The sequence below is a fragment of the Acomys minous genome, assembly GCF_964271855.1.
Source record: "Acomys minous genome assembly, chromosome: 7".
In the NCBI taxonomy this organism is placed as follows: Eukaryota; Metazoa; Chordata; class Mammalia; order Rodentia; family Muridae; genus Acomys; species Acomys minous.
This window is the reverse complement of record NC_140488.1, coordinates 93,689,578-93,707,947: the sequence shown is the minus strand read 5'-3', so window position 1 is coordinate 93,707,947 and position 18,370 is coordinate 93,689,578. Positions and strand designations below refer to the sequence as shown.

General features: G+C 42.6%; 2 protein-coding genes across 4 annotated transcripts in view; one reads left to right on the top strand and one right to left on the bottom strand.

The window, feature by feature from the left end:
• Positions 1–2,787, bottom strand: part of RAI2 (retinoic acid induced 2) — a 65,267-nt gene extending 62,480 nt beyond the window's left edge. The window contains exon 1 of one of the 3 annotated variants that reach the window (XM_084788980.1): positions 2,542–2,787. The gene's annotated coding sequence lies outside the window, so the exon portion shown is untranslated. Of the gene's footprint in view, positions 1–1,949; positions 2,090–2,521 lie in introns of those variants that run through there. The other 2 variants (XM_084788979.1, XM_084788978.1) reach the window with 2 other exon arrangements.
• LOC311601497 (uncharacterized protein) lies at positions 1,964–17,284 on the top strand (the record flags this gene model as incomplete). The annotated part of the gene is made up of 2 exons (XM_084788981.1): positions 1,964–2,588; positions 14,958–17,284. The coding sequence occupies 2 exons, from the start codon at positions 1,964–1,966 to the stop codon at positions 15,161–15,163; spliced, it is 831 nt and encodes a 276-aa protein (XP_084645107.1). The 3' UTR covers positions 15,164–17,284.
• Between the last annotated feature and the right edge of the window lie 1,086 nt (positions 17,285–18,370).

Genomic DNA, 18,370 nt, shown 5'->3' with positions numbered 1-18,370 from the left:
TTATTGTTGTTTTTCCTTTTTCGCTGCCTTTTTCTTTTGCCTCTGTTTTCTGGATAAAAGATGTAGTTGATTTTATACTTCTTGCCTACGTGTTCATCAACCTGCTTTCAAGCAAGCAACTGGCACCACCTGGGAAACAGTTTTCTCATTTGCTCCTGAGATGAGCAGGTTTTCTAGAGCCAAGCCTCCCTGCAGGTGGTCTTGGATTCTTTGAATCATAAAGGAGCCCCGCTGGGTAGGCTGAATGGTCCTCTGAGTTGATGCCAAACAGTCTTCACCTCCCTGCACCACAAGTTTCAGTGTGACTTGGCTCAAAGTGCCAGGGCCACCTTGGGCATCCACCCAGTTGGCATCTGTCAGGCTGAGAAGGGAATAGCCATTTGTAGAATACAGTGTGTCTGCGGGGAGGGGGTTGGGCTGTCTGAAACTGGGCAGTAGCTTCCCTGAGCTCCTAAGGGTCAGAGAAACTGGGATGCTACCAGGCTTATGGCTTATGATTCTGTGTCTTCGGATCCACCCTTGATTCTGAAAGTGGCATAGCTCCCCACGTTTCTCTTCTGGGAAAAAAATAAAGAAAATTCACGGGGTGGGTGCATAGCCCCTAGGGAGGGGCTCCTTGCCCACTAGCCTCTCTACTGTCTCCCTGCTATACCCCTGTAACAAAGGCTCTGCCACAACACGTTTTCAAAGTTAGCTAAAGTCTCTTGGTCTACCAGACACAGATACGATGATTCAAAAGGAGGGAAGGAAAGAAGGCTAGAAAACGATGGGAAAGAGACCTTAGGAAAGCAAAGAAAATTTTGCCCGATGCAAGAGAGGCTAAGAACTATTTTCTCTCTGCTGGCTGCTTTTCTCTGGGTTCTAAAGAGAAGCTTCCAAGAATTGGCTAAATAAAGGGCTCTCACACCAGAGGATGCAAGATAATGCTAAACCAACAAAAACAAAGACCAAACGAAACAGAGCAAGCCACGAGACTATGCGGTTATCAAAACTTTGTTTGGCTGCATCTATTTATCATCGCTGCACACCCGGGGTCTGCAGAATATCATTCTGTTGATGTCACTTATCCTCAGCAAAATATTTACACAGCCTTAAAAAACGCCAGATGAGGGAGGCTGTCCCTCTCGCTGCCGCAAGCCGCCTCTAAGGCCATTGCCAGGTCCAGGCAGCCCAGAGGCGAGGGCACAAGGGCGGGTGGTACTAGTCAATACAGGTAAGAGCTACCAAAAGCTGTAGGAAGGCGGCCACCCAGGAGCTGAGCCCTGCCCAGCCCTGCCCACTTCTCTACCTGACTCTGCAAGAACCAGCCACATCCCGCTATGGTGTAGGCGCCGTCTCCTCCCCTCCCTTTTTCATTGATTAAGTTCCCAAACCATTGTTAAAGCTGGACTGCCTCCTTTTTAAACGGGCTAAATTCATTAGGCTTCTCTCTTCCACAAGAGAAATATTCATAAAAGTTTGGCAGTCAGAAGGGAGACTGACTGAGTGCCATGGGGTGGGTGACAAGCCGCTCTTTCTAAAGCCACCGTCTTCCTTCATGCCCTATCTGTCTCTTCACCCATACATCGTGCCCCAAATCTACTCCACTGACTTCGGAAAGGGAAAACACAAAGCAGCAGCTGTTTGGCAACATTTCGACCCCTCGCCAACAACTGTGATGGGATGCCATTTCCCCACCCAGGCGGAGCTTATCCTGAACAATAGTCGGGGTTTAAAAGGCAAACAAGCAAACACACAGAACACAATCCCAATCCCGAAAAAGCCAATGCGCAGGGAGGCATAACTCCTTCCGCAGCAAAAGGCGCCACTGAAACGCACGCATTAAAAAAAAAAATGCAAAGAGAATGCTGCTTGGTGCCTAACATGGCAGAAAGCTGGGGCTGGTGCGGCCACCCCAAGTCTGGGCGCTGTGGGGCACCGGGGCTCCCAGGGCGCCAACACGCACTCACCCTGCTCCAGCGGGATGCGGGACTTGCTGAGCGGCACAAAGAGGATCCCAGAACGATCTGGCAAAACCCAACTTTCCACCCTGCTCGCCAGGGCCGCCAGATACGTCAACAGAATCCATCTTCCGAAGGGCCTGGAAGGCGCTCGGTTTTCCAGGCTGGGGCAGAATGGCAGATACGGAGACAAACCCGGTGAGGTGCCCCAGCACGGAGCGCACTGTGCGCTACCCTCTGTGCCCAGTGCCAGCGCGGGTGGCGGCCTGAAACCCACTTATGGGGCTCCCGCCCCACCGGCGCCTCCTTCCGGACTGTCCCTGGCCGGGTCAGCCAGTGCGTGGCGCCGGCCAACAGGAGCCTGGCCTGGGCGAGCCGCACAAGTGGTAGCCTGGGCCTGCGTCCCCGCCCCCGCCCAGCCCTCCCCGCTGGTCCCGTCCTCTGGGCGCCGTCCTGCCTCCGGGAGCAGGCAGGCCCCTCCCTGGGCGCCGGGCCCCGCCAGGCGCGCCCAGCTCAGCGCGCCCTCTGCGTCCCGTTGGCAAGTCCGCCTTAGGAAGGCGGGGGTTGACCCCTACCCGCACCAGAGAGCTGCAGCTGCTACCTCGCGATCGGGGCCGCCGCCTCCAGGAAGCCGCGGGGTGGTCTCCGGTGAGGAAATTCTCTTGGTCTGGCCTCGCTGCCTGCTGCCTGAAGGGGGTGTACAGTGGTGGGAGCCTCTGCTGTCGCTGTCACCAAGCCACTGTCGCTGTCGCTGCTGCTGGTTTTGTGTGTGTGCGTATGTGCCTGTGTCCCGGAGAGTATGTGTCTGCGTGCAGCGCCTGGCCTTTACTATATACACCAAGGGGTGGGAGGAGGCGGGGAAGGGGAGGGCTTGGAGGAGGTGGCGGAGGAAGGAGAGCAGGAGGGGGTAGCGAAAGGGTACCCAAGGAGGCGGCGGCAGAGGAGGGACAGGTGATCTCGCCCACGGGGAGGGCGTGGTTGTGGGCGGTGCGGGGTGACAGAAGGCTGAGTAGCTGGAGGCAAGAGTGTGTGTGTGTGAGAGAGAGAGAGAGAGAGAGAGAGAGAGAGAGAGAGAGAGAGAGAGAGAGAGAGAGAGAGAGAGAGAGAGAGAGAGAGAGAGAGAGAGAAGAAGAAGAAGAAGAAGAAGAAGAAGAAGAAGAAGAAGAAGAAGAAGAGAAGAGAAGAGAAGAGAAGAGAAGAGAAGAGAAGAGAAGAGAAGAGAAGAGAAGAGAAGGGAAGGGGCGCACACCCGTGCACGAGTTGGCAAGACCCAAGGAGTGGGTACCCTGCTGCTTCCAGGAAAGCTGGAGACCATTCTAGACCTTAGGATGAAAAGAAGTGCAGAGCCCTGAAAGGAAAAGTGTTTGGCTGATGGAAACAGGGGCATTAGGAAGAAGCAGCTACCTCCCTAATATGCCCCAGGAGATCGCGGTCTAGGTTTAGGTCAGAGATGGTGCTGACAAGGTAGGACATTAGCAAAGACAAAATTAGTCCAGAAGCAGAATATCATTTCCAATCAAGATGTGAGTTACATATTAATCTAACATTTATTATGCAGCTCGTGTTTGCCAGATACTGGGCTGTGTAAGAGCTGGAGCTACAGACATGATGAATACGTGGTTGGTGACCCATAAATGAATAGTACAAATCAATAGTATACTGGTCATCAAAATTCTTTTAAATCTAAATCCTTTAAAAAATGTTTTAAGAAGGCAAAGGAAGGAACTGCATTGGTTTGATGAATCCTTAAAGACATAGAAGGGGTTTTCCTATTGATCAAAACAGGATGACATTATTTGAGAGAGAATGGTATAGTAGGAACTACTTTAACCAGATCAGAGAACAGTATGAATCTTACAGTCCTTTGTACACTCAAACCCCTTCAGGCCTCGACATTGTGGCTGTTAACCATGGCTTTTCTCTAATAGAATTTTGGGTGACCATCAGAAAACAAAATCCTTAGAGAGCTCCCATCGTACCCACCTATTCCAAACCATGATGGGATGCAAACTTAATGTGGTAGTATCCAGGGCCAAACTATGAACTCTGTGGGCACTTTGTGGACTGCCTCCATAACAAGATATCAAAAGTTACACTCCAATTGCATTTGTGTAAAGATATAATAACATGTATTCAGTTTCAACTAAAATATTGTTTTGCACTGATTTTAAATCTTTAGATTATTTCTGTATGTACCCCCAAAATACTGTAACCCCACTAACAGTGCAGTAGTAGTGGAAGTCACCCTTGTAGTACCCATCCTTCATACTATATTTTCCTTTTTTGAAAGAGTTCATTTAATGAAAAGTCAGTTGCTACGGGCATAGAAAGATACATAACCAAATTTTGAGATAATCATTATTACTGACATCACATACATCCTCTTGCTTTTTTTTTTCAGACAGGATTTGGGAGTTTAAATCACTCAAGGGTCCACAATACCTGTGGAAAAATGTACCTACAAAAATGTCCTCAGCCATTTAGCTGAGGACTTTCTCTGTTCATACTCCTTGGATAAGATATTTGAAGTCTCAGTTGCCAGAACCTGTCTTGAATACAACTAAAGACACAACTGGACAGTTATAATTGAGAAAGTTCATGGATGAAAGACCCATAAAAGTTTTGTGTGTGTTATGGGGGAATGTGTGTACAAGGTAGAGGCTTGATATATATCCTGCAAGGCAATCACTAGCCTGATTTTTTTTGTTGGCTTCATCACAATGCACTGGTAGCTGTGATTCATATAGCTGCCCTCTGAGGTATGTATACTCTCAAGAATGATTGTATTGATTCAGACCAATGTATAATAAGCAGGTATCTTGACTCCTATTCTCAAAGAAATGTACAGTAGCATCTTTCTGCTGAGATTGTCCTGAGAGAGGAGGGGGGGAGAGAAAGGGGTCTGGTCTGGTTTGGAGGGGGTTTGGAGGTTAGACAGTATTTTAGGGGAAGAAGTGGGGCATTAATATGGAAGAAGTGCTTAAGAAAGTGGGAGGAAGAAAGGGAATGCAAAACAGCAGAAAAAAAGTAGTAACAGTCTTCCAGGGTAAGTCAAGGGTGGTTTTTGAGATCTATGATTTTAAGATTTGATGACTCTAAATAACAAATATTAATTTATATAAATGTAACATAAATTACTTATGCAAGCATATTATTGAAATTAAATAATGAATATATATCAATATTTATTTAAACATCTTCACTCATTACCCAGTCGCTGAGTTTAAAATGTCAATTATGGAGATGGTTAATACATGGTGGCTGATCCCATTTTGCACACTGATGTTAAAGTTTAATACACCATGATAGAATATGATATACAATAAGCTATGAAATAGGCTAGGTAACATCAGTTAGGAAGAGTGGGGATTGGTGTAGGGCAGGAAAGTCAAGAACAGTTGAACAGACATGATGACAGCTACGGAATGCTGAGAGATGAACAGGAGGTCTTCAAAGTAAGGGGAAGGCATTTTAAATGGAAGGTACAACAGGTATTAATGATCTAGACACTGTCAATATTTTGTGAATTTGGAATGTTGGCTATGTAAAATAGCAGAGGAGGGGGCTAGGTGTCACGTGAGGTCCCTGGTCTGTTCTATAGAGGAGTTTTTCAAGTGAAAACCATTAAAGAGTATTAAAAAATGAAGTGATAAAGGGAGGTGTAGATTGAGGACTGAATGGGGTGGTGTTTGATGTTAAGCGATGATTGAGGGGGTAGGTGAGATTGGCAGCTGGGAGGCAAAGTGAGACTTTCTATTTTTGCAATAATGGAGGATGGAGTCCAGAAGGGTAGGCACCGACTAAGAGTAGGAATTGGAGGCAAGTTTTCAGCATATAGAATCAACTAATAATTGGAGAGAGGAGAAAGTGGGGTGGCTGGTGCATATGTCAGGGTGGGTGGGTTGTACTCAGTGAGACAGAAGACCCTGGGAAACAGATCTGACACTAGAGATGATAAATGCATTGCAATCCTGTGGCAAGGACTGGAATGTAAAAAGTCGATTTGGAGATGAGCAGAATACTAGTAGAGAAGTAAGGAAGGCCAAATGAGATGCCAGTGCAAGAGTGCAAGGCAGGGTGTTACCGAAGCCAATTTCCACCCTGGGAGACTAGAATTTAAAGTCCTGAGAGAACTCTTGGGCACTCTATGGAGAAGGGTGCTGGTTTCCTGGCAGATTGAGAGAGTTCTTGTCAAGTATAGAGAGATCTTGGTCGCTGCATGTAGGAAGAGCACATGGAAATATTAACAGCTAAAAGCTGGGTGAAATGCCAACCAGAATCTTTCTCAGGGAATTCTGGGTAACTTGGTTTCAGTCACGAGTCTGTTGGGTAGCCACATAGATAGGTCTAGAGTTCAAAACCTAAGAAGGAGAGCAAGATTATAATGTTGTTAGACCCTGGGTATAGTGTGAGACAGTGTGAACTGGTGACTTTGCTACAGATGTATAGTCACATTTATCTGTGGGTAATATGTGGAATTGGTTTGGTAACACACAGTATGACTTGTATGAGTCCACATGAAATTTTCAAGGGGTTAATGGAAGTCCTGAAGTTACAGATGACAGAATTTTGGTGGGTGGGAGTACAGTACTAATTCTTACTGACTGAGGGCAAATAACGTACCTAATGCTGAAATTTTGTTTTCAAATCATTTGGTGGGTTGAATAATGTTTGCTAGGTGCGCGAATTGAACGAGGCATGTATTTGACAGCATAATCACAATGGAAAGTGATAAATGGTGAAATACTCAAGAGTCAATTGAAGCACAAGGGTTGAAATCAAATACAGGATTAGGGAAAGTAGATAGAAACCATTCACAGAAATAGTCCAGGGCAAATGACAATTTTACATGAGCAACAGATGGAGCTCATGGATGAAAGAGAACAGATTTTACATTTGCGGGGATGGCAATGGTGACAGAATGGTGAGGTCTAAGGTGGTTTTACGGGGTAGAGGTGAGGGCTCCAGTGTGCATCTGTATTATGCACTTTGGATCGAATTATTAAAGACTAGATCAAAGGATTTATGACTTTGTCCTTCAGTTAGGTAACTGGTAAGCATACCCTCCACAACAGTGACTTTATAACACTAAACCGTATTAGAACACAAAGAATAATAACGTAACATTCTTGTGCAGTATTGAAATCTCTCAGAGTTCAGGTAGAGCTGTGTCTAATCCCACAAGCAGCATAGCATCTTCTTCCAGTTCACTGAGATTTGTGAGAAAGTACCATGAATAAGAATCAAGCTCATTGTAGAGGGCTTTGCTTATGGAAGTGCCGTTCTGTAGTCCCTGTTTCTATTGACTAACAGAACATTAAGGTTCAGGTGCCCATTCCTGTCCTGTGAAACTTCGTTGCTTTAGAATTTGATCCCAGCTTTAGGGTCAATCTGTTTTATCTAAGAAAAACTGTATCCCTCCTGCTATAGGATGGACCAGGTAGATAATAGGAGGAATTTGCTAGGGGCTCATGGGTACTTACTCTCCAGGAAATGATCTCTCCCTCTCCAAAAGGATGTGAGAATAGTGTAACCCCATTTGCAACTGGCAGCCAAAATGTAACACAATCACAGACTTGAGCATCTAGGCCATATTGCTACTCACTGTGAAGGGAGCTATTATTAATAATCATACTAGGGCCAAACTTGGGTCTTGAGAAGTAGGTCCAGGAGGAAGTGATGCTGAACTTAATACACTCAAGATAGAGAAAGATCTGAGAGCCATGACTATTACTAAGCTAGAACAGTTAACTTTGGAGTAGGGGCTTGTATATTCTTTTATGTAAATGAGTACATGGCGTTTTCAGTTAAGTTTCTTTGGGCCAAATCTCTATTGCTGGCATACTGAAAGCATCCTAAAATCTATTCCCTATACTAGGATCATCTTTGTTTTGTTTTAGTCCTATCTTAAAAATAAGGGCTATTCTTGAGATATATCTAATAAAAAAAGTATAGAGAAGAAATAGATTAGGAATGGCTGGCATAATCTGACCTTGAAACATTCATAAACAGGAATGTGGTTATGATCTATGGCTCTGCTGAATTTGGCAGGCTATATGTACACCTGGTGGTTTTCACTCCCTCAGCACATTCAAAGCATGTTTTTGTACCTGACAAAGCAGGGAGAGTCTTGTTCCAGGGGCTAGAAGAGTTTGTTTCTGTCTGATGTTGTCATTGCTCCATTTGGCTTTGAACAGCTTCTCTGTTGAGGTTGTCGTCTCTCTCAAGGTTGTTAATCCCTTATACCAATAATAGCCATCTTTCCCCTCATGCCTTTCTCACTTAATTTTAAACATCACTGGGGGATGCAGTGCTTATGTCTTCCCTCAACTCTACTTTAGCTCTCTCAGGTGTGAGGCTTTCAGTTTGTGACTGTCAGATTCATTATTATCTTTTTTCACACTTGTGCTTGCTCTCCTGTTCCGAAGGAGCCTTGATATCCACATCTTCCTACATGTATTATAACCAAATGTGCTATCCTTTCTAAGAGAAGATGAGGTGTAAACAGAGAGAGCTTGGGGCTGGAATTCTATGGCTGTCTTCTGAGGCTATGAGGGTTTGCCTCATCAGCAGAGAGCTCTGTACAAGCCAAACAAGAAGGCAGATTGTTTGAGGCATAGTAGATTCCATATAAAGTCACCAACAAATCACCAGAAAATTATAGCCAAGACAGAAATATGGAGTCAGATATGTGAACTAATAAGGCAATGGATTTTATTTGAGTGGGAAATGGACCCATATTTGCTTTGAAGAAGTTATTTTCTTTGCTTGATGTATCTGTGCTGACTATGGCATGGGTGCCATGCATGGAGGAGCAATGACAAGCTAGCTCTGAAATAACTCCATAGAGCCCAAACTCCAGAGAGGAAGATGAGGCTCAGAAGAGAACTGCATATACATGCACACATATGCACACATGCACATACATATATACACACATGTGCATCCATATGTATGCACATACACATGCACACACACATATCTTCATATGTATCTTTTTTCAATTAATGCATTTATTTATTCACTTTACATCCAAGATCATAGCCCCCTCCATTCTCTCCTCCCTGACCCACCCTCCCTCTCTCTTCCCACCTCCCCATGTCCTCAGAAAATGGGGAGCCCCTGTACCCACCCACCCCAGCTCATCAAGTCACATCAGGACTGACCACATTCTCTGTGCTCTGGTGAGGCAGCCATGCAAGGGGAGAGTGATCAAAAGCCAGGCAGAGACAGTCCCCTGCTCCCCTTATTAGGGGACCCACATGAAGCCTGAGCTTCCCATCTGCTACATCTGTATAGGGGGCCTAGGTCTAGTCTATGCATGGTTCTTGGTTGGTGTTTCATTCTCAGCAAGCCCCTCTGGGCCCTGGTTAGTTGGCTCTGTTGGTCTTCTTGTGGAGCTCCTGTCACCTCCAGGTTCTTCTATCCATCTACCATTTCCCTCCAAGACTCCCTGTGCTTCAGCAAATGTTTGGCTTTGAGTCTCTGAATCTGTTTGGGTCCACTGCTCAGTGTGGCCTCTCAGAGGACAGTTATGCTAGGCTCTTGTCTGTGAGCATAGCAGAGTATTGTTAATAGTGTCAGGGGTTGGCTCTCTCCCATGGAATGGGTCTCAGGTTGGGCCAACCATTGGTTGGATATTCCCTCAATCTCTTCTCTATCTTTATCCCTGCACATCTTGCAGGCAGGATAAGTTTTGGGTCCATGTTTTTGTGGGTAGGTTGGTGTTCCCCTCTCTCCACTTGGAGTCCTGTCGAGTTAGAGGGTGTCCTCTTCAGTCTCCATGACCCATGCTAGAGTCACCCCCATATCCTCCCAGAAGCCTACTGTGTCTTAGATCTCCAGCTTGTCCCAGAGATGCCTCTGCCCATGGTTTCTTTTCTCTCTGCAGGTCCTCTGTCTTCCTGGCCCCACTCTACCCAGGTCTTATCTCCCCCCTCATTTCTCTCAGCATTCACGCTGCTACCTTGTTCCCTCTGTTCAGCACTTCTGCTGTCTATTCTTTTTGCCCTTCTGAGTGAGATTTAATCATCCTCCTTGGGTTTTCCTTATTACTTATCTTCTTTGAGTCTGTGACTTGTAGTTTGTTTATCCTGTACTATATGGCTAAAATCTACTTATAAGTGAGTACATACATGTGTATCTTTCTAGGTCTGTGTCACCTCACTCAGGATGATCTTTTCCAGTTCCATCCATTTGCCTGTAAATTGCACTATGTCTTTGTTTTTAATAGCTGAGTAGTATTCCATTATGTAAATGTACCACAGTTTCTTTATCTATTCTTTGGTTGAGGGACATCTAGGTTGTTTCTAGATTCTGTCTACTACAAATAAATCTGCTATGAACATAATTGAGCAAATGTCCTTGTATGTTGGAGCATCTTTAAGGTATATGCCCAGGAGTGGTATAGCTGAGTCTTGAGGGTATATGTGTTAAATTCTATTTTTTCCAAGTGTTTCATTTATCTTTCCTTTCTTAAAAATTCATTCACAGATGAGTCAGATTAATCTCTAAGAAGAGAAAAATTAGGGAAAGTACCCTTAGTAATGAGTATTAGAATAGCCAATATGAATATCCAAAACTGATCATTAAAAACTAGCTGCTAAGAGTCTCCAATGCAACAGTGTTATTGTTAAAGGGGGTAACAAGTTATTTCCCATAAATAACCTCAATCAGCCACAAACCACAGCCCTCTAGTGCTTAGCACAAGATTCTGCCTCTCCAGTAGTCTTGAAAGAAGGACTGTTGAGGACTGAGGACTTTCTCAGCTACCAACCAAACTGGCTGTTGGAAGTGTTTAGTACTCCCACAGAAATGTCCTGTTTGATCTTGCTAGCATGTTTATCATAAAGAGAATGTGGTAACCAGTTTTCCAGATGGTCCCAGCCACAAAATACATGTCATATATCATTCTACTATCCCTTATGTGTGTCCTGCTTCATTAATGAAAAATCTTTCCAATGTAACCAGTAGTGTTTCTGTGGCTGTAATTTTAAGAGATGAAAGGAATTGCAACGTTTTACTGTTCAGTGTTTTAAAATATTTATTTATTTTTATGTTATGCATATGAGTGTTTTGTTTGCATGCATGTAAGTGCACTGCAGAGGCCAGAAGAGGACACTTGATCCTGACATAGAATTGAAGACCAGTGTCAGCCCCCTGATGTAGATTTTGGGAACTGAACCTGGGTCCTCTGTAACAACTATTCTACAGCACTGTCATTTGATTTTTTTTTTTAACAAAAGAGCAATATGCAATACAAAAGAGTTTTGTGACTATCTTTGCCTTCAGGGATCCTTGGCAGATATCTGTCCATGGGGGCAATGAGAGCAGGGGCCACGGATGGGCAATTCGGAAGCCCCACAAGTACAGACAGAAATGACCACTCCAGGACCAGTTTTCGGGAGGCAGATCAATTTTATTCGGGGTGAAGAAGGATTATACAGAACTTTGGGGAGAGGGTAGGGATCTGAGGGTGGGTGTAGATCTTTGGCTGGAGGGCTAAGGTACTGAGATGCCTCATTTACATGGAGAGGCATTCCAGGAATCGCAGGTGCTTGCTGAACTGGTTCTTATCAGGGGAAAGGGAGTTGGACCTGTAAATTCCCTAAGGACCATGACACATTCCTTAGGTAGAAGGTGTGGGGATTCCATTTCGTCCTGAGCTCAAGGCTTTCCGGTCATCCTCAGCATCAGGGGTTCCTGACAGGGTTTAATTATTTTCCTTCTTTCACCCTGAAGAACTTCTCATATAATTATTTTTTACATATAAAATTATTTAGAGGGGTGCTTCTGGGTACTGAAGTACGGACCAAGGTATTCTAAGCATGAGCTTTACCACTGACCTATACTCTAGGCATTAAATTGAAGAGTTTTAACAGGAAAAGAGCACAAGTGTAAAACATGTCTTGCTCATCCCGGTTGGCATTTTTAATTGCGAAGTCTCACTTTTGTGGCCTTTATGACAGATCAACATCTAGTTGCTTTTACAAGCACCTTCACCCCTCTCAAGCAACATCTCTTATACTCTTTACTGTTAAGGTTATATTGGCTTGATTCTTGAACCACAATATCTGTCTTAGGGTTTCTATTGTAACAAAACACAATGACCAAAAAGCAAGTTGGAGAAGAAAAGGTTTCATTCGGCTTACACTTCCACAGCAATGCTCACAATTAAAGGAAATAAGGACAAGACCAAAACTGGGCAGGGACCTTGAGGCAGGAGCTGATGCAGAGGTCATTAAGGGATTCTGTCTACTGGCTCAATGCCCTGGCTTGTGCAGCCTGCTTTCTTATAGAAACCAGGACCACCATCCCAGGGATGGCATAATCTGCAACAGGCTGGGCCCTTCCCATAAATCACTAATTAAGAAAATACCCTATGGGTTTGCCTACAGCCCCATCCTATGGAGGCATTTTCTCAATTGAGTTTCCCTACTTTGAGATCATTCTAGTTTGTGTGTCAAGTAGACAAAAGACTAGCCAGCACAGAGTGTTGGGGCTGAACTGAGGCTCACTTTTCTCACAAAGGCATCTCATGCTCATGGGGAAAATACACCAGGCATCACTCAGGCACAAAACTACAGCCTTTTGCCAATCATCACCTCTTTAACTTCTTCCTACATTGGCCTAAGACATAAAACTAGGCTTCTGGGCTTGAATATTTCCAGGGCTCTCAGGCTTTCCTTCAGCTATGTCGATCTATAAAGTGTCCCCACCTGTCTTTTATGTTGCATGGCTGCAAACATATCGTATAGAGTTGCTTCTCATTCACAGATATCTTTTCTTAAATGAAGGCCCCAGACTTAGTGGACATGCTGCAGACACTGTGAACCACCATCATCTGAGTTCATATTCTCCCTCCTGCTCTCTCTCTCTCTCCTTCTCTATTGTGCCTTCTGTTAGACAGTCTTTGTTTTTATGAAAACAAAACATTTTAAAATAAAATAGAGATGACCTTTGGAAAATACATTACTGCTTTAAAAATTCATAATTAATATAACAGTACTGTGGAATATATAAAATGTATTCCTTAAATTGGATTGTTTATTATAATGCATGCTTAAAAATTACATGTAAGTGTAAAAGGCTATTCTAGCTTTAGTATAAACATTCAATCACAAGAACCTCAAATGACCTATATGTTTTGTTCAAGTGTTCCTGTTTATAGTTTTTTTGTCACATGAAATAACATTCAAGATAATTTTAGTCCTGCTCATGTCTCTTTGTACATTCAAATAATAAGTATTTTAATAATTTTACCTAATCATAACAAACATTCTCAACAGTCATATTAGATTTTCTTAAGTGGATTCATTAGCATATACTTATTTTCTCTTTCTTCTGGGAGGAGGTACTTGCAAATTCTGTTGTTAGAAAGAACATTTTAACTCCATGTATATAAATAGTCCCTCATTAAAAGGTAGTTCTCAGAAGAAGTACACTGCTAAAGTCTTCTGGGGACTGACACAGAAACATTTGTGTGCTGCCAAGCTGATTTTAAAAAGAAGATTCTGCTTACCCTTTGAAACACTAGGTCTTCAGAGCAATGCATCATGAGAATACTACATTAATATATCTTTCTCTACTAGACAGTGGGGCTTTTTGTTTGCTCATGATCTTGATACTTTTACATATAATGACTCAGTTTATTTTCTTTATTTCATCCTTTGTGAAATCATAGTAGTTGTATCTTATTAGTACATACATGTTCTTTATTTAACACAAGTACATGTTCATGATAACAACAAATATCCTGCTTTCTCTTTGTTCTGTGAGTTTGTGGTGTTATTTTAAATAGACAAAATTAATTTTTGGTAAAATTAAGTATGTCCCTCATCTGTATGATAATTCCTTCTGTTGTTTGGATAAAACCTAATCCAGTTTTGGATATTTTGTAAGGTAGAATTAATATTGTGAAAATGACCATCTTACAAATGCTATTTATAGTTCAATGAAATCTCAATAAAAATTTCCCTCTTGTTCTTCACAGAAATAGAAAAAAAATCCTCCTTGAGTTCATATAGAATCACAAAACCCCAGGATATCCAAAGGAATCCTGAACAGAAGAACAATACCAATTCTTAAAATATGTTACAGGACCATAATAATAAAAACAATATGGTATTGGCACAGAAACAGACATTTAGACCAATGGAACAAAGTCAAGGACCCAACATAAGTGCCCACAATTTCAGCCACTTAATATTTGACAAAGATGCCAAAAAAAAAAAAACAAAAAAAAAGGTATACTGGAATATAGAAAGAATTTTCAAGAAGTGATGTTGGGAAAACTGGATGTCTACATGCAGAATGAAATTGGACCTGTCTATCACCTTGCACAAAAACTAACTCGAAGATCCAAACCAAAACCTGAAACATTGAAACTGCTAGAAGAAAACACAGGCAGTACCCTATATAAAAATGTATAGGGAGGGACTTTCTGCACAGAGCTATATTTACCCAAGAATTAAGGCCAACAAGTTAGAAAGTAGGACTTCATGAAACTGAATAGCTTCTGTGCAGCAAAAGAAAAAGAAAGCCTACAGAATGGGCAAGAATCTTTGCCAGCTATAGATTTGGAAGAGGATTGATATCCAGAATATATAAAGAACTAAAACAAACACACAAACAACAAACAAAAACAAAAAACCCAAGAAGGTAAAAACAAAAAACAAAAAACCCCAAGACCCATTAAAAAAAATGTGCCAGTGACCTGAACACGGAGTTCTCAGTAGAAGAAAATAAACTAGCTAAAAAATATCTAACAAAATGTTTGTCATCTTTAGCAAATAGAGACATGAAAATCAAAACCATTTGGGGATTTTAATTGTATACGTTTGCTCAAGCAGTTGTCGAAGTGTCTCTATGTTTTAAATATAAAATCCCTTCTTCACTGATTTGTACTTTCTTTTTAAGCAAATACTAAGTTGATATTTAATAGATTCTATTTCTGGGCTGTCAGTTATGTTTTTTGTTCTCTTTTTAACAAAATACTTTATTTTGACATATGTATAGATGCAGATGAAGCTGTAAGAAATAATAAAGTGGAGATGACGCCGACTGTAGATGAGATGTTTCCTGAGGGTGAGGGGCCCTATGTGGACCTGAATGATGCTGGAGATAGGACGAGGCTCTTGATGGACTTGGCAGCCCATGAAAAGGCAGTACTTGAAGACTTCTTAAATGACTTTGAAAATCTCTTTGATGATGATATCCAGTGAGGCTGCCAGGTCATATATACTCCTCATTTGTGATCAGCTGATTGTAGAGACCTTGTGAAGATCACTACAAATCAGGACCTGGCCAACCAGGGAGGGGTACTGTGTGAACCAACAGGGTGCTGATGTCTTTGAGAACACCAGACTTTTGTACTTGTTTAAAATTTTTAAAAGTGCACAAACTGATGCATCAACCAAGGACAATGCAGAGAACCTAGGTCCCCTGTTTAGATGTAGCCAATGGACAACTCATTCTCCACATGTGTGTGTGTGTGTGTGTGTGTGTGTGTGTATGAGTGGGAACTGCCTCTGACATGAACTCTGGTGCCCCGGATTTGATCACATCCCCTTGATGGGGAGGCCTAGAGGAAGGGGGTGGAGGCTATCCAGAAGATAGCTGATAGAATGTAGTCAGACTGTGGGGGAGGAGGTCCCCACCCCCATCAGAGGTCTAGGGGGGAAGGGAATAGTGCAGAAGAGAGGAGAGTGGGAACAGTGAGATATGAATAAGAGAATAACAATTGGGATGTAATGTGAATAAATTATGATAAATACATAATTTAAAATAATAAAAAATAGCACCATAACATTCAGGGTAAAGTTTTTTTATTATTTATTTTTTCTGATTTATTTACATTACATCCGGATTGATTCTCCCTAGCTTGCATCCTCCAGTTCCCATCCTCCCTCTATTGTTCCCCATATTTCCCTCCCCTAATCCTCTGAAAGGCAGGGCCTTCTCCTCCACCATATGACCCAAGCCTATCAAGTCTCATTAGAATAGTCTGCATCCTCTTCCTCTGTGGCCCCCTGCAAGGCTGCCCTGCCAAGTGGAAGTGATCAAATCATGGGTACCAGAGGTCCTTGTCAGAGGTAGTCCTTGTTCCCTTTACTAGGAGATCCATGTGGGGAAAGAGTTGTCCATAGGCTAAGAATTTACAATATTGAATAAACTCAAAGTAATCCTAAGCTTATCCATGATTACTGTGGAACTGTCATAATAGTAAAGTCAAGAAACCAGATTTTGCTCTATGACCATTAACAGATGGACAAATAAAGAAAGTAGGTATATATCCCCAGTGAAGCTTAAGGATGTGTGTGATAGTGTGAGTTCACCACGGTGTGTGTGGAGCATCGAGGTCGGAGGACATCCTTGAGAGGTTGGTCCTCTCCTTCCAACATGTGGGCTCAGGGTAATTTAAAAAAAAAAAAAAGAAATAATATAGTGAGGTCTCTGTACCCTTTCCCCAATTTCATTCAAATGTAACATCTTAGAAAATTAGAGTGTGGTATCATAACCAGAACACTGACACTGATATAATTATCAGTCTTATTCAGATTTCCCATATTTTTTTTTGTGTGTGTATGTTTGGTTTTATGCAGTTGTACACACAACAATCAAGATATGTAACATTTCTATGACCATAAGGATCCCTCCTCCTGCCTCTTCATCATCACAGCTACTTCTGTACCACCCTGTCCTTAACAACTGGCAAACACCACCATTTCCTATCTCTGCAATGTTGTCATTTCAAAAAGTTTTGTATACATGGTATCACACAACACGTATCCTTAGAGGTGGTTGTTTTTTTCCTCAGCGTAATTCACTGGTGAGTCATCATGTTGCTTATCAATACATTCTCTTTTTTGCTGGATAGCACTCCATGCAATGTGCATATGCCATGGTTTATTTCTCTATTCATGTTTGAGTACATCTGGAGTGTATTTCTCTAGGATAAATTCTGAAAAGTTCAACTGCTGAGACATAAGGTAATTGGATGCTTGCCATTTTTATACACTGTTTTAAGGAGTGACCCTAGCAATTTATATTGCTCTTAGAAATGGATGATGGATCCCATTTCTCTGCATACTTATCATTGTTGGTATCAGATTATATATATCTCCATTCTAATTGGTGTGTAGTGACAGTCAGTTGTGTTTTAAATTTATATCCATAATAACCAGCAATATGGAACACTTTTTCATGTGATTACTTGATTCTGTGTCCTTCTCAATGAAATATATATCCCATTTTATAATTAAATTATTTGTTTTCTTATTGTTAAATTTTGAAAATTATTTATATAGATTAGCTATTAATCATTTGCTGGTTTTCTAAATGGTTCCTCTATGTCTTGTCTTTTCACTTTCCTAATGTGATCTTCATGGAGCAAAAGATTTTATTTAGATTTATTTTGATTTTACCTATGGAAGTCCATTTGCTTGGACACCATTTATTGAAAAGGCTACCCTTCCTCTTGTCAGTAATTTCTGTGTCTCTTCAACACTTAGTTGGCCATGTGTGTGGATCTAGTCCTGGATTCTGCACTGGATCTATGTGCCTATTCATCTCCCCTAGACTCTCATAGGTACTGTGACTGTCTAGCAAACATTAATACCAGGTAGACTGATTTCCTACAAATCCCTTATCCAGATAGTTATAGTTATTCTAGTTCCTCTTTTTTCTTCATTCCTTTCTCCCTCCCTCCCTCCCTCCCTCCCTTCTTTCCTACCTTTCTTTCTCTTTTAAATTTCTATTTTTAATTTGTTTACTTACATCTCTATTGTAGCCCCCTCCTTCATCTCCTCCTGATCTCACCCTTCTCCCTCATCTTTGCTCCACTAATCCTCAGAAAGCGGGAGCCCTCCTCCCCTATCATCTGACTCCAACCTGTCAAGTCTCATCTGGACTGTCTGTATCCTCTTCCTCTGTGACCTGGCAAGGCCACCCCACGAGGGGGATGTGATCAACGTGTGGGGGCTAGAGCCCATGTCAGAAGCAGTCCCTACTCCCCATATTGTGGGACCCACAAAAAGACTGTGCTGTCTGTCTACTACACCTGAGCACAGGGTCTAGGTCCACACCATGCATAGTCCTTGGTTGGTACATCAGTCTCTGCAGTGGCCCCCTCCTCTGCCTGGACTTGTTGGCTCCATTAGTCTCCTTGTAGAGCTTTTTTTCTTTTTCGTTTTTTGAGACACAGTTTCTCTTTGAAGGAGCCGTGGCTGTCCCAGACTCACTTTGTAGACCAGGCTGGCTTTGAACTCACAGAGATCCACCTGCTTCTGCCTCCTGAGTGGTGAGGTTAAAGTTTCCTTCCTTCCTTCCTTCCTTCTTTCCTTCCTTCCTTCCTTCCTTCCTTCTCTCTCTCTCTGTCTCTCTGTCTCCCCTCTCTCTGCTGTGTGTGTGTGCGTGTGTGTGTGTGTGTG